The sequence below is a fragment of the Peromyscus californicus genome, unplaced genomic scaffold (genome assembly GCF_007827085.1).
Source record: "Peromyscus californicus insignis strain IS unplaced genomic scaffold, ASM782708v3 Scaffold_6__1_contigs__length_162567912, whole genome shotgun sequence".
Classification (NCBI taxonomy): domain Eukaryota; kingdom Metazoa; phylum Chordata; class Mammalia; order Rodentia; family Cricetidae; genus Peromyscus; species Peromyscus californicus.
This window is the reverse complement of record NW_026294584.1, coordinates 158,841,588-158,853,488: the sequence shown is the minus strand read 5'-3', so window position 1 is coordinate 158,853,488 and position 11,901 is coordinate 158,841,588. Positions and strand designations below refer to the sequence as shown.

Genomic DNA, 11,901 nt, shown 5'->3' with positions numbered 1-11,901 from the left:
GCGCAGTAACACAGCTTTACAGAGTTAAACAAATGCAACATAAAAGAATGCAACATGGGGTTGGAGAGATGGCTCAGAGGTTAAGAGCACTGACTGTTCTGCCAGAGGTCCTGAGTTCAATTCCCAGGACCCACATGGTGGCTCTCAACCATCTGTAATGAGATCTGGCGCCTTCTTCTGTGTACATAATAAATAAATAAATCTTTTAAAAAAATAAAGGAAAAAAATAGTCAAAAAAAAAGAATGCAACACATTTTTGCATCATTAAACAAATATTCCACAGCATAAATGTAACACATCTTAAGCTAATATTCTACAACACTCCACCAACTGGGGACTAACTGTTCAAATATCTGAGCCTATGGGGGACATTCTCATTCAAACCACCACGTTTCCTCAATCATGGCGACCTTTTCAACACAGGTTCTGTGTATAGGTTGCACCACCACGAGGAAGACTCGAATCTCCCAAAGTCAAAAGGAGACAACCCTTAACAGAATCAACAGCACTGAGGGTAGATCCAAGAGGGCCTGGAAGTGGTCAATCTGTCTGGCTCCAGCTCCTCTACTTTAGGGAACTATGTGCTGCTGAGTTCCATAGCTAGTGAAACCTCACTCTTTCGTGAAGCAGAGAATCAGTGTTGAGACCCACCTGGCTAGCAACCACTGCTGCTCTTCCCCATTGGCCAAATGGCAGAGGTCCAAAGCGTATTTAAATCACATGCCTGGCTCTTGGTCTATCCTGGTTTTACTTTCTATCACAATGCCCCAGCTGCTAACATGTGAAGAGCCCACCACATCTGTGGTGCACAATGCTGGGTAATGCTGATGGTCAGCAGGACAGAATGCACACTATAAACCTCTGGGCATGCCTGTGCAGAAGCTTTTAGATTAGGTTAACTGAGGAGGGAATATGGACAGCACATTCTCAGGGCCAGACTCCTGAACTAGAGGAAGCAAGAGGAGCAACATTCATGTCTCTCTGCTTCCTGACCGTAATTGCCACGTGACTTCTGCTGCCATGGCTTTCCCACCCTCGTGGTCTGTACCTGCACACTGTGGGCCTAAACAAACCCTTTGTCGTGTCATAGCAGTGAGGAGAGTACCTGACACAGCATCCTTCCTCGCCCAGAGGAGACAAGATTAACATTTCAGATGGGACTGGAACATGGGTGTGAGTGTGCATTCCTTCCTTCCTTTGTTTCTGAGGGTGGTGACAAGCTCTCATCATGCAGCACAGGGTGGCCTGGAGCTCCTGATCCTCCTGCCTCAGCCTCCCAAGTGCTGGGGTTCTAGGTATGTGCCGCCAGGCTTGTGCCTACTATGTGTTGTGTGTCCCTGTTTTTCTTTGTAGGTGTGCAAGTGTGCACATAAACATGTGTGTTTATGTGTCTATAAGCCAGAGGTCGATGTAAACTATCTTTGAGAGCTCTTTGTCTTGGTTCTTTGACACCAGGTCTCTTACTGCACCTGGAGCCGCTAGACTGGCTGGCCAGCTGGTTCTGGAGTCTTCCTGCCTCTCCCTACTGTAGATGTATGGCCATGCCTGGGGTTGCATGTGGGTGCTGGGGATCCAAACTCACTTCCTTATGCTTGCCCGGCAGTCTGTTTACCAGCCGAGCCATCTCCTCAGCTCCTAGGGTGTATTTTAACAGGAAGAACCCAAAAGCCCAAAGGCTGTCCTTGACACTTTATTAAGCCACAAAACGTGTAGATTTGGTATAGCATTGTTGAAAGAGAATGACTTTTTAATTCTATACTTTTCATGTATCTCATAAATCAGACTGCTCAATAAGCCAGCTGTATTTTTCAAATTATATTCATTGCAAGGAAGAGAAGAGAGGAAGGTAATTCATGACCTATTCAGTGACAGGGGTCACCTTGCAAACCCTCCTTGACTCTGTCCAACTGACCATGGGATCTGGACTCTTTACCAGAAGTTCATTTTTAATACATTCAATCCCTGAGAATAAATATCTCAGATATTACACTCTGCTTGGTTTATTACCTCTATAGATTTTTAGGGCTGGTGACTGGCACTTTTGCTGAAGTGATTTATGGTCTCAGTGGCACAGGAGACTGCCTGTTACTAGACTCAACATTTAGTCTTCATTTGACATAATAAACATAAAAATACTTATTAACTGGGAGGTGGTGGCACATGTCTTTAATCCCAGGACTCGTGAGGCAGAGGTAGGTGGATCTCTGTGAATCCCAGGCCAGCCTGGTCTACAGAGCGAGTTCTAGGACAGCCAGGGCTACACAGAGAAATTCTGTCTTGAAAAACCAAATAAATAAATAAATAAAAATAAAATAAATAAATAAAATATAAGAAAGCACAAAAACATTGTTTTATCAATCTATTATTTAAATTGTTTTGTAGTACTGGAGATAAAACTTAGGTCCTTGTGCATGCTTGGTCAATGCTCTGCCCCTGAGCCACACACCAGCCCTCAGGACCCCGTGAAGGGTGAAACAAGTCAGATGCTGACCAATCTCAGGATATTTCTACCGTGGTAGTGAGTCAGCCTGGGGTGTCATGGCCGTGGCTCTGTGGGTGAAGTGCCTGCTGTGGCAGTATGAGGAACTCAGACCCAGGACCTACGTAAAAGCTGGGCACGGTGGCAGGGACATCTAACTCCATTGCTGGGGCTTGGACATGTGAGATCCCTTAACGCTCTCTGGACAGTTAGCTATCTGATGGTAAGCTTCAGGGTCAGTGAGAGACCCTGCTTCAAAACAAACACCCCTTCAAACTCTCCACACAACAGCAACAAAACAGCAGGGTGGAAAAGCAACCGAGGAAGACATCCTGATATAAACTCTGCATCTACTATTGTATACACAGGTCAGTGCATCTGCACACATCTGTGTAACACGTGCGCACACACACACACATACACACACAGAGTACAGAAATAACAAAAGACAGACACATCCATGTAACACACACAAACACACAGAGTGCAGAAATAATAAAAGACAAGGTGGAAGGTATTGAGAGGTGCCTCAGGTTGATGGTGTCTTACCCAAGGCAACTGGACTCCTGCCCTGTGCCTCTTGGTTTTAGGAGACCCTACTCCAGGTCAAGGCTGTCTCACTAGGAGCCAGAATTTGAGAACCCAGCCAGATGCTTCATCTGTTTGTCAGCATAAATATTCACACACTCATTTGTTCAAGTTGCCCTGACTTTGTGTAAGGGAAGCTTTCGGGATTTAGGCCAGCAACGACTGAGCATCCGTTGGATGTGAGCAAGGACCACCACAGAATGCAGCAGGCAATGACAGATGCCTCCATTCTAGGGCCATCACCTCAAGACTTTATGACTCAGGGCCCATCTTTTGAAGGTTCCCAACATTAATATCACAAATGTAGACAGGATGACTTGTATCATGTGTAAGGCGCCTCTAACTTACTAAATTCTTGTTTTCTGTGGACAACACAGCAGTCATATCTGTGGGCTCAGTTGGTAGCAGGGAGAGGGGCAGGGAGAGGAGGAGGAGCGTGGGAGAGGGAGGGGAAGGCAGTGGGAGTGAGTACTGGCAGCTTCATGCTGAGACTCTAACCTGGCATTTCCTGTCTGTTCTTTGCTACCTTGGAGGCCTTCTAAACACCTTTCTGCCCCAATCGTCTTTGAACTGTAAGACAAAACGACACCACTGAACTCTGCATTTTGGTCAGCTGCCTTTGGCTTATGCCGCTGCCGACGCTCTCTCTGCTCTTTCGCATCTCTTGCTCTATGCGGATTGCTTGGTCAGCATTTTTAATTTTTTATTGAGGGACTAGTGTCACAATCACCACGGTGTTAGCCTCTTCCGTGTCTTCCACAGGGTAGAACCAAACACTTCTAAAACGGTGCTCGAAGAGGTAGATTGACACGCAGCAGAGAGGGCACCCAGGACTCCATCTCAGGGGCTACAAGTTCCATCACTTACCCTTTATCTAGTTACCCTCACTTGGAGTTACAAAGCTCAGCCCTGCTGAACCCTCACTGGCAACGGTGACCCACTGACGATCACCAGGGTGGTCGCTGCGCAGCGGCTGCCCCCAGCCATAAACTTGAGAAAAACTGGACCCAAGAATACACTCCACAGGAGCACTCCCTCCCTCCCTCCGTCTTTAGCTCCTTTCCATCTGTGTCTTCCTCAACCCTTTCCTCCTCTCGATCAACAACTTCCCTACCCAAACATACATCCACCCCGACTCCAGCTTTTCTCCGTCAGGGGTCCTCGGGCCCCTGCACTGCGCGAACCCCACAGTGGCCTCTATCCCCCAGCGCTTGCAGGTTCGTGCACTCAGCAGGACTGTCACCGCGCGCTCCAGGTCCCGCCCCATGGAGAGCGGCTGCTTCGCGCCCTCTTCCCAGTCGGTGTCCTAAAGGCGGGTTCCACCCGAGCCTTCGGGTCGGCAATTCTCCTCCAACCCCCTCCAAGTCCCCTACCTTTCGCAAACAGGGATTGTCGCTGCGTGCTCCGGGTCCTCCCCTCTACTCTGGCTGCACCGCACGCATCCCTTCCCGGCCCGGCTGGGTCCCTCCTGAGCCCACCGATTCGTCTTCCCTCCCTTCCCCCAGTCCCTCCAGACTGTTGCACGCACCCCGGGGCCACCCCTCCAAGATCACCCCGAGCCCCTGTCCCCCGCCGGGTCCCCGCGGCCCCTGCAGCGCCGCCCAGCGTGGTTCCTGAACCTCTGTCCAAGCGGCTTCAGGGTGGCCCGTCCCTCGGGAGCTGGCCCCGCCCCGGCCCCGCTCCGCCCCCGGCCGCCTAGGCTTGATTGGCCGCGCGCCCCCCTCCCGGGGCTCCTCCCCGCCCCCTCGGTCCGTGGGCACCGCCACCTGGTCCAGAGAGTCCCCCGAGGGGACCTAGAGGCTCCACTCGGGCCGGGCGCGCACTGTGGGGACGAGGAGGGAGCGCGGGCCGGGGAGGAGGAGCGAAGGTGTAGGACAGAACTTCGCCAGGAACAGGAAACCTACGGCAGGGCAGGGGCGGCGACGGCGGCGCGGGGCCATCGCGGTGTCCCCAGCAGTGGCCTCGCTGCCGCGCGCCGAGGCTGAGCTGTTCGGACTCCTCGGACCCCACGGGCCTGAGCTCACCCTTGCGCGCAGCGGAGATAGCGGGGACGGCCACAGGAGCGTGAAGCAGCATGTCTGACAAAATGTCCAGCTTCCTCTACATTGGGGACATCGTGTCCCTGTACGCGGAGGGCTCGGTCAACGGCTTCATCAGCACCCTGGGGTAAGCAGGACGCGCACTGGGCAGCACCAGCCGGTCCAGGTCCCTGTCCCTCCCGCTCGGCGTGTCCGGGGTCTGCGCCTGGGACAGCCCCGGGTCCCTTAGGTCCCCGCGCGCAGGAAGCCGCGAGCGCTTCTCAGCAACTTCGTAATCTCCAGCCCGAGACACATCCGAGAAGAGGAAGTGGTTCTCACGTCCCAGACAGGCCCCGCGAGGCTGCCTTCCCTGGCGTCTCCTGCCTTGTTTTTATTAAAGTCTTTTCTCCTGTCTTCCCCATAGCGCCCGGCTGGAAAGAGTGGTGGGTTGAAGTCCCTGGCTTTGGCCACGAAAGTAGGCGATGTTGCATAGTGCAAATGTGGCTTTGTCCTGCTCCAGGAGATCACCAGCCCCTCTTCGCTGAAGTAATTTCCTTTTGGCCTTGCCAAGGGAAGACTCACCCCTTTGGCTTTGCCAAAACGGCCTTATGGGCAGCCGGGGTTCTAGAACTTGGATCTTCTTTTTCCCTTTTCATGCCCTCGGTCCAGTGAACTGAAAGGCTCTCGAGATTCGAGTTGGTGTATATGAACTGGGGAAATACATATGTATGTCATACAGAAAACCAGCGTGCTAGTTAAGTAGGGCCTTTTCTGATCTCTAGAAATCTCCTACATGGTGTGCATGCCGATGCACAGTAATTGCGCCTTGCGATTTACTTTAGTGCACATGTGGGTTTTGGTTACTTCACGGGTCTTAGCTCTTTAGACTCTAATCAGGGAGACTCGAGGCTGGTGACCGTTTGCTGTTAAGTTTTGGAGTCCTGTCCCCCGGGCTGTGACAGGGTTGCCTGCCTATGCCTTCCTTGGAAGGCACCAGTGGCTCCATAGTTCCTGTTCTTTGTGCATATCCCCACAGATTTCGGAGAGGAAGGTAGGTTTAATTGCATATCTTGTTACTCTGGAGATTGAAGTGTGGAAGAACTTAGTGCAAGTGTTTGCTCTGGGTCGAGCTGTTCCTGAGAGAATTCACACTCCAAGTCCAGTTTGGGTCTAGGACAGTGCTTTGCTGAGGAATTCTATCAGACTTGCACTTAAGCCTTGACAGACATGGAAGGTGTCTGCCATTTAGTACCTAAAAGGAGAGGCTCTAGACACAGAAGGGTTGGACTGGAATTCCCACCCTTTGACTTGCAAACCTTATGTCCCTGGGCAGGTTATGAAATCTATCTGGGCGTCCATCTCCTCAGTCTAAAAATGGGACTCAGAGTGGTTTCTACACAGGGGTGTGGGGAGCAAAGAGGTAAAGTGCTTAGCATGGCAAGGCTGTAATGACTACATTCACAAGTTAATTAGCTGAGGCAGTAATTATCACCATCTAGACTAGGCAAGAGTTCAAGGTCTAGGACGACTCTGATTCTGTAGGGTCACTCTGCAAGGGCATATGTGGGTAATGTAGGAAGCAAATGCTGGAAGGGCTGAGGTGGTCAGCTCCCATGGTCTGGAGTTGTCTATAGGCATTGTTGAGACCAGGAGAAGTGACCAATTCAAGAAACAGGGCATTCATGTCCAAAGCCAGAACTCTACTCCTGCCATAGACTCCTGCTTTCATGTAACTTTGGACAGAAAAATCAGCACGAATGCTGTTCCCTCAATGGCATCAAAGGTCCTTACTGTACTCAGTGTTTCTTGCTGGTGATTTGAAAGTGGGGTTTCTTTAGAACGTGTTCTCAGGCTGCATCATTCTCTGTTCATGAAATAATAGTGTTGAGATCACTGGCAAGGCAGAGTCCAAGTTGAAGAGAATCTTGACCATGCTGCCCTGGGTGGAGCTTGGTGCTTTGATTGGATATCTGTCTTTTGAAGTAGACTTCTCGGAGGCTCAGGTAGCTCATAGAACTTTAGAGGTCAGTGTGATTGTCTCCCCCCCTTCCACCCCCCTACCACTCCTGCACTCCAGTATCTACAGGTTTTCAAAGAGTGGTTACAGAAGTTATTGCTGATGTCCCCTGATACAATTTTCTGGCCCTCGGTGAATAATGTTCAAAGGGCACTCCAGGGCAACCCAGTAACATGGACTTCAGTGGTTCAAATCTCATGAAGTAATGCAGAGTATACAGGTCCTGTGACATTTTACTCGACAATACATCTTTATAACTGTGGCAGTACTTTCTGTTTGGAAGAGCAGGCTATTTCTTTCACATCTAGGAAATACCCAATAGTGTTCAACCTGAAATTTTAATTATCTTATCAATACAAGCAACGTTGTGAGATATGCAAGTAATGTAGAAACGTCAAAGATGCTTCCAGAAAATGCCTGGCACGTCCACCGAGGCTTAGATTCTAAGGAAATTATCTCATTGATTTTTATTAATATGTAGTTTCAAAACTAGGAATTCTGTCTTATAAAATAATTTTTTCAAAAATCAGGAGTGAAAAGTGTCAACTATTGAGAAATAATTACATTTAATTTTTGTAATGGTTTAATTAAGGTCCTAGAATGTATGGTCAGTTTCCCATTGTTATATCAAAACACCTGAGATTATCAGTTTACAAGGAGGAGTCATTTTTGTCCTCACAGTTCTTGAGGCTTCATTTCTACAGTCCATGGGTTCTGTTGTTTTGGGACCACAGTGGCACAGTATAGATTGTAGGTGTCTGTAAAGAGGGGGGCAGGGCTAGGGTGTGCTCCCAGTGTGTGTGTGTGTGTGTGTGTGTGTGTGTGTGTGTGTGTGGTGGAGGTGAGAGGCTCAGCTGTATAGTTTTTGTCAGCTTAGGGCAAACTACAGTCACCTAGGAAGAGGCAATATCAGCTGAGGAATTGCCTCTATCAGATTGGTCTGTGGACATGTCTGTAAGGCATTTTTCTTGATTGATGATTTATGTGGGAAAGCCCAGCCCACTGTGGGCGGAGTCAACTCCGAGCAGGTGGTCCTCGGGTACATAAGACAGCAGGTCAAGCAAACCAGGGAGAGCTAGGCAGGAAAGAGCGTTTCTGCCTGACTTCTGCTTCAGTTCCTGTCTCCAGGCTTCTGCCTTGAGCCTCTGACTTGACTTCCCTCCACGATAGACTGTAACCTGTAAGCCACATAAACCCAAGTTGCTTTTTGGTTAGTGTTTTATCACAGCATCAGAAAAGCAAGCTAAGACAGAGGCCTTCTACCTTGGCCCCCTGCTCAGTAGTAACAGGAGCTAAGGGCCTGTAACACATGGATCTTTGGGGACAAACTGGGACAATTATTATTTTGTAGGTTCTTTTTATTGTTTGTTTGTGGCTGTGCATGATTAAATTTTTCAAAGTTTTTTAAAATTAGCTTATAAAGAATTAGGCTTCATTATGGTATTTTCCAAATATTTTTGTCTGTTTCTCTTCCCCATTCTTCCCCCTTCCCCTCCCTCCCCTACGCCCTCCCATCCCTTCCCATCCCACACGTGATCGCTTCATGCATGGTTTCAACATGTAGGACTTGATTTAGCTTGGGGAACAAGCAGGGTGTATGCCCAAGCCAAATAAAATAATTTTAAAAGTCTTTTATCTTATTATTCTGTGTGTACGGGTGTTCTGCCTGTCTGTGTGCCACGTGTGTGCAGTGCCTGTGGAGGTCAGAAGAGGTCGTTGGATCCCCGGAACTGGAGTTACAGATGGCTGTGAGCTGCCACATGGGTGCTGGTAATCGAACCCCAGTCCTCTGCGAGAGCAGGCCTCCTCTCGGAGCCTCACAAGTGAAATCTTATGTGGGCAGTGGTTGGAGTGTTCCCCCTTGTCACAGTGCAATTGTTAGAGATTTTAGGGCTGTAAAGCCAGAGCAGAGCAGCGCTGTTTCCGTCTACCTGTTGCCATCTTCACTCACAGGCCTTTGTGTCAAATGCGGAGTAGAAACTCCTCTGTGAGTTTCCTTGCCCCTCCGCTCCTGTCTCTGTTGTCTTGGGTCTGCTGCTAACTGGCACATGACCTTGTTGGTATCATGTATCTCTTTGCGTGTCAGCCTCATGTTCCTGTCTTGGAGAGGAAGGATTGTAGATCGTATCCTCCCTCTCCTTGGAGATATGATAAAATTGAACACAAGAGACAAATGAAAAGTTTGTGGAAAAAAAAATGTATGGGGAAAAGCTGTATTTCTGTATACACATTCACAAATTTTCTTCAATGGCTAAGGAACTGCTGGAGCGAAGTAGACCAGAGTCTAGTCCAATAACCACGGTGTTGCACGTGTTTAACCAACTGCTTTTGCTCCACTGTAGCATTACAGATTTCAGGGGGTAGCTAGAAATGGGGCGTGAAAGTCTCTGGTTTCCACTTTAGCTTTTCATCCCTCTGACACTCTCAGAAGCATGGTGGGTTTGCCGATTGGAATCAGTGGGCGGGTGATTAGAGCTGGCTTTACACAGCGAAGATGTTTATTTGCAATTACATTTTGCCTACTCTTAATATTTTATGGTGTAAGTAAGTTTTAAAGGCTGTTGTTTGGCAGTGTTTGCAGTGGGGGCTCACTGCTTTTTTTTTTTATTTTAACACATTGCTTATGGCAGCGCTATGACAAAATGAGTCTCATCAGCTTTTCGGTGTGATTAAAACTACAGTTATGTCTGTGAGTACCTCATGTCGTGTGTACACACATGCCACAGCACACACATGTGGGGCTGGAGGACAACTTCTGGGATTCAGTTCATTCTTTCCTTGCAGTGTGACAGGTCTACGGGAGGGAACTCAGCTCATCATACTGTGAGTGCTGGTAGTCATGAGCCACTGTACTGGTCCTTCAGTGTGGTTTTAAAGTCCCTTGAACATTATGGTTGCGAATATCTATGTTTCTTCCAGTTTTCCTTTGAGTGGTATTTATACTTTGGAGACAGGATTTCTCTGTGTAGCCCTGGCTGTACTGGAACCTGCTTTGTAGACTAGGCTGGCCTCGAACTCACAGAGATCTGCCTGCTTCTGCCTCTCAAGTGCCGGGATTAAAGGCTTGTGCCACCACACCTAGCTGATGTTTCTTAATATAAGTTTTTATCTAACAATCTGTTTAGGATACCTTTGTATTGACTTATGGAAAAGCTACCTTGCATCCTAGATGGTGTATATATTTCGAATGAGCTGATTTTTTTTTAGTGATGTATTTTAGAGCTACCATTTTCTCTTTGTTTGTTTCTCCTCCTCCTCCTCCTCCTCCTCCTCCTCCTCCTCCTCCTCCTCCTCCTCCTCCTCCTCCTCTTCCTTCTCCTCCTCCTTATCCTGGCAAGGAGGGATTGAGAATAGACTGTGTAGTTTCCAATGCAGGTTAACTGGTCTTCTGTTTTCCCATTTTTTTTCTATTATAAGCCCTGCTCTCCCCATGTTGATGCCACAGTTCCTAGTAGATATCCATGTTTCTGACTGCATTCATAGTCAGGTGCTCTGAAGGTGGGGGCTGAGCAGAATGGGGTGGTGGGATGGCGGTGGGGATGGGGAGCAGAGTGGGGTGGTGGGATGGCGGGGTGGTAGAACCAGCTTCAGGTTTGTCCTTCCTTCTCTGCCCATTCACATGTTTCCTGATTAGGAAGTGAAAAGGTATGTGTGTGTGTGTGTGTGTGTGTGTGTGTGTGTGTGTGTGTGTGTGTGTGTGTTTGTGTGTATGTGTGCATTTCAGCCATTGTTATCCTATGGAGAACCTACAATACCAGATCAGTTATGGACATAGTTGGTAGCCACACATCATTAAGGTCTTAGAAAGCGGCTGGGTGACCAGTGGTTGGCACTCTGACCTCAGCCAATCCTAGTAGTCTCTTAGAGTGACAAAAGACTGGGGTCCTTATTTTCACCTCTTGCTTGATTTTGGCCACCTCAACTAACATTTCTCTTCCTTTGTTTTGTGCCCAGTGATGGACATGAGATGGGTCACAGCGGCTCCAAGTCTGCCTTGATTCCTCCAAGAGTGGCTTGAAAATGGAGAGTGTGTTGTTCTATCCATGGTCCCTGGCACTTCTGTTTCTTGGATTAATTTTTCTTTGTTGTTGTTTTGTTTTTAATGCTGTAGAGATGGGGTCTCACTCGGGGTCTCAGGCTGGCCTCTGATTCGACAGTGACTCACCCAGCTCTGCCTCCCAAGTGCCAGGATGAAAGCAAGAGCCATCATGTCCTACACGATTTTTCTTTTGTCTGTGAAGCATTCTTTTTTGCTATTCAAAAATGTGTAGGTTTGATTCGTTTCTTTTAAAAATTTTAACTGTTATTCCCATTATAATTTAAAAAATTGTTTTCTTAACAGGACTGTGAGTGCTAGGCTTTATTCTTTGCTACAAATATGCAGATAACCTGGCTTTTCTCAATGCATCTTTAAAGATGAAAACAATTTTTTATTTGTATTTATTTTTTATGTTTGTGTGAATGCCTATATATGTGTCTGTGCACCATGTGCATGTCCGATGCCAGTAGAGACCAGAAGAGGGCATCAGATCTCCAGGAACTGGAGTTTCGGATGGTTGTGAACCACCATGTGGGTGTTGGGAACTGAACCTGAATCCTCTGAAAGAGCATCCAGTGCTCTAACACTGAGCAACCTCTCTAGCCCTGGGTGCTGTCTTAAACCCAGAGGTCTCTTCATGGCTCACGTGCAGCTTCCAGACTCTTGCTTGCATCAGGAGCTCAGTGGGTCAACGTGCCCAACCTCTGGCTGGAGAGAGAAGACATCAGAGGTTTCTTCTTATCAGAGCCTGAGTAACTCC

At 48.3% G+C, this 11,901-nt stretch overlaps 1 protein-coding gene across 1 annotated transcript in view; it reads left to right on the top strand.

Annotated features, from left to right (window-relative positions):
* The first annotated feature begins 4,811 nt into the window (after nt 1-4,811).
* Nucleotides 4,812-11,901, top strand: part of Itpr2 (inositol 1,4,5-trisphosphate receptor type 2) — a 436,608-nt gene continuing 429,518 nt past the window's right edge. Inside the window, exon 1 of the mRNA XM_052719262.1 lies at nt 4,812-5,233. Coding sequence (XP_052575222.1) covers nt 5,142-5,233 — 92 coding nt within the window. The 5' untranslated portion in view covers nt 4,812-5,141. The remainder of the gene's footprint in view (nt 5,234-11,901) is intronic.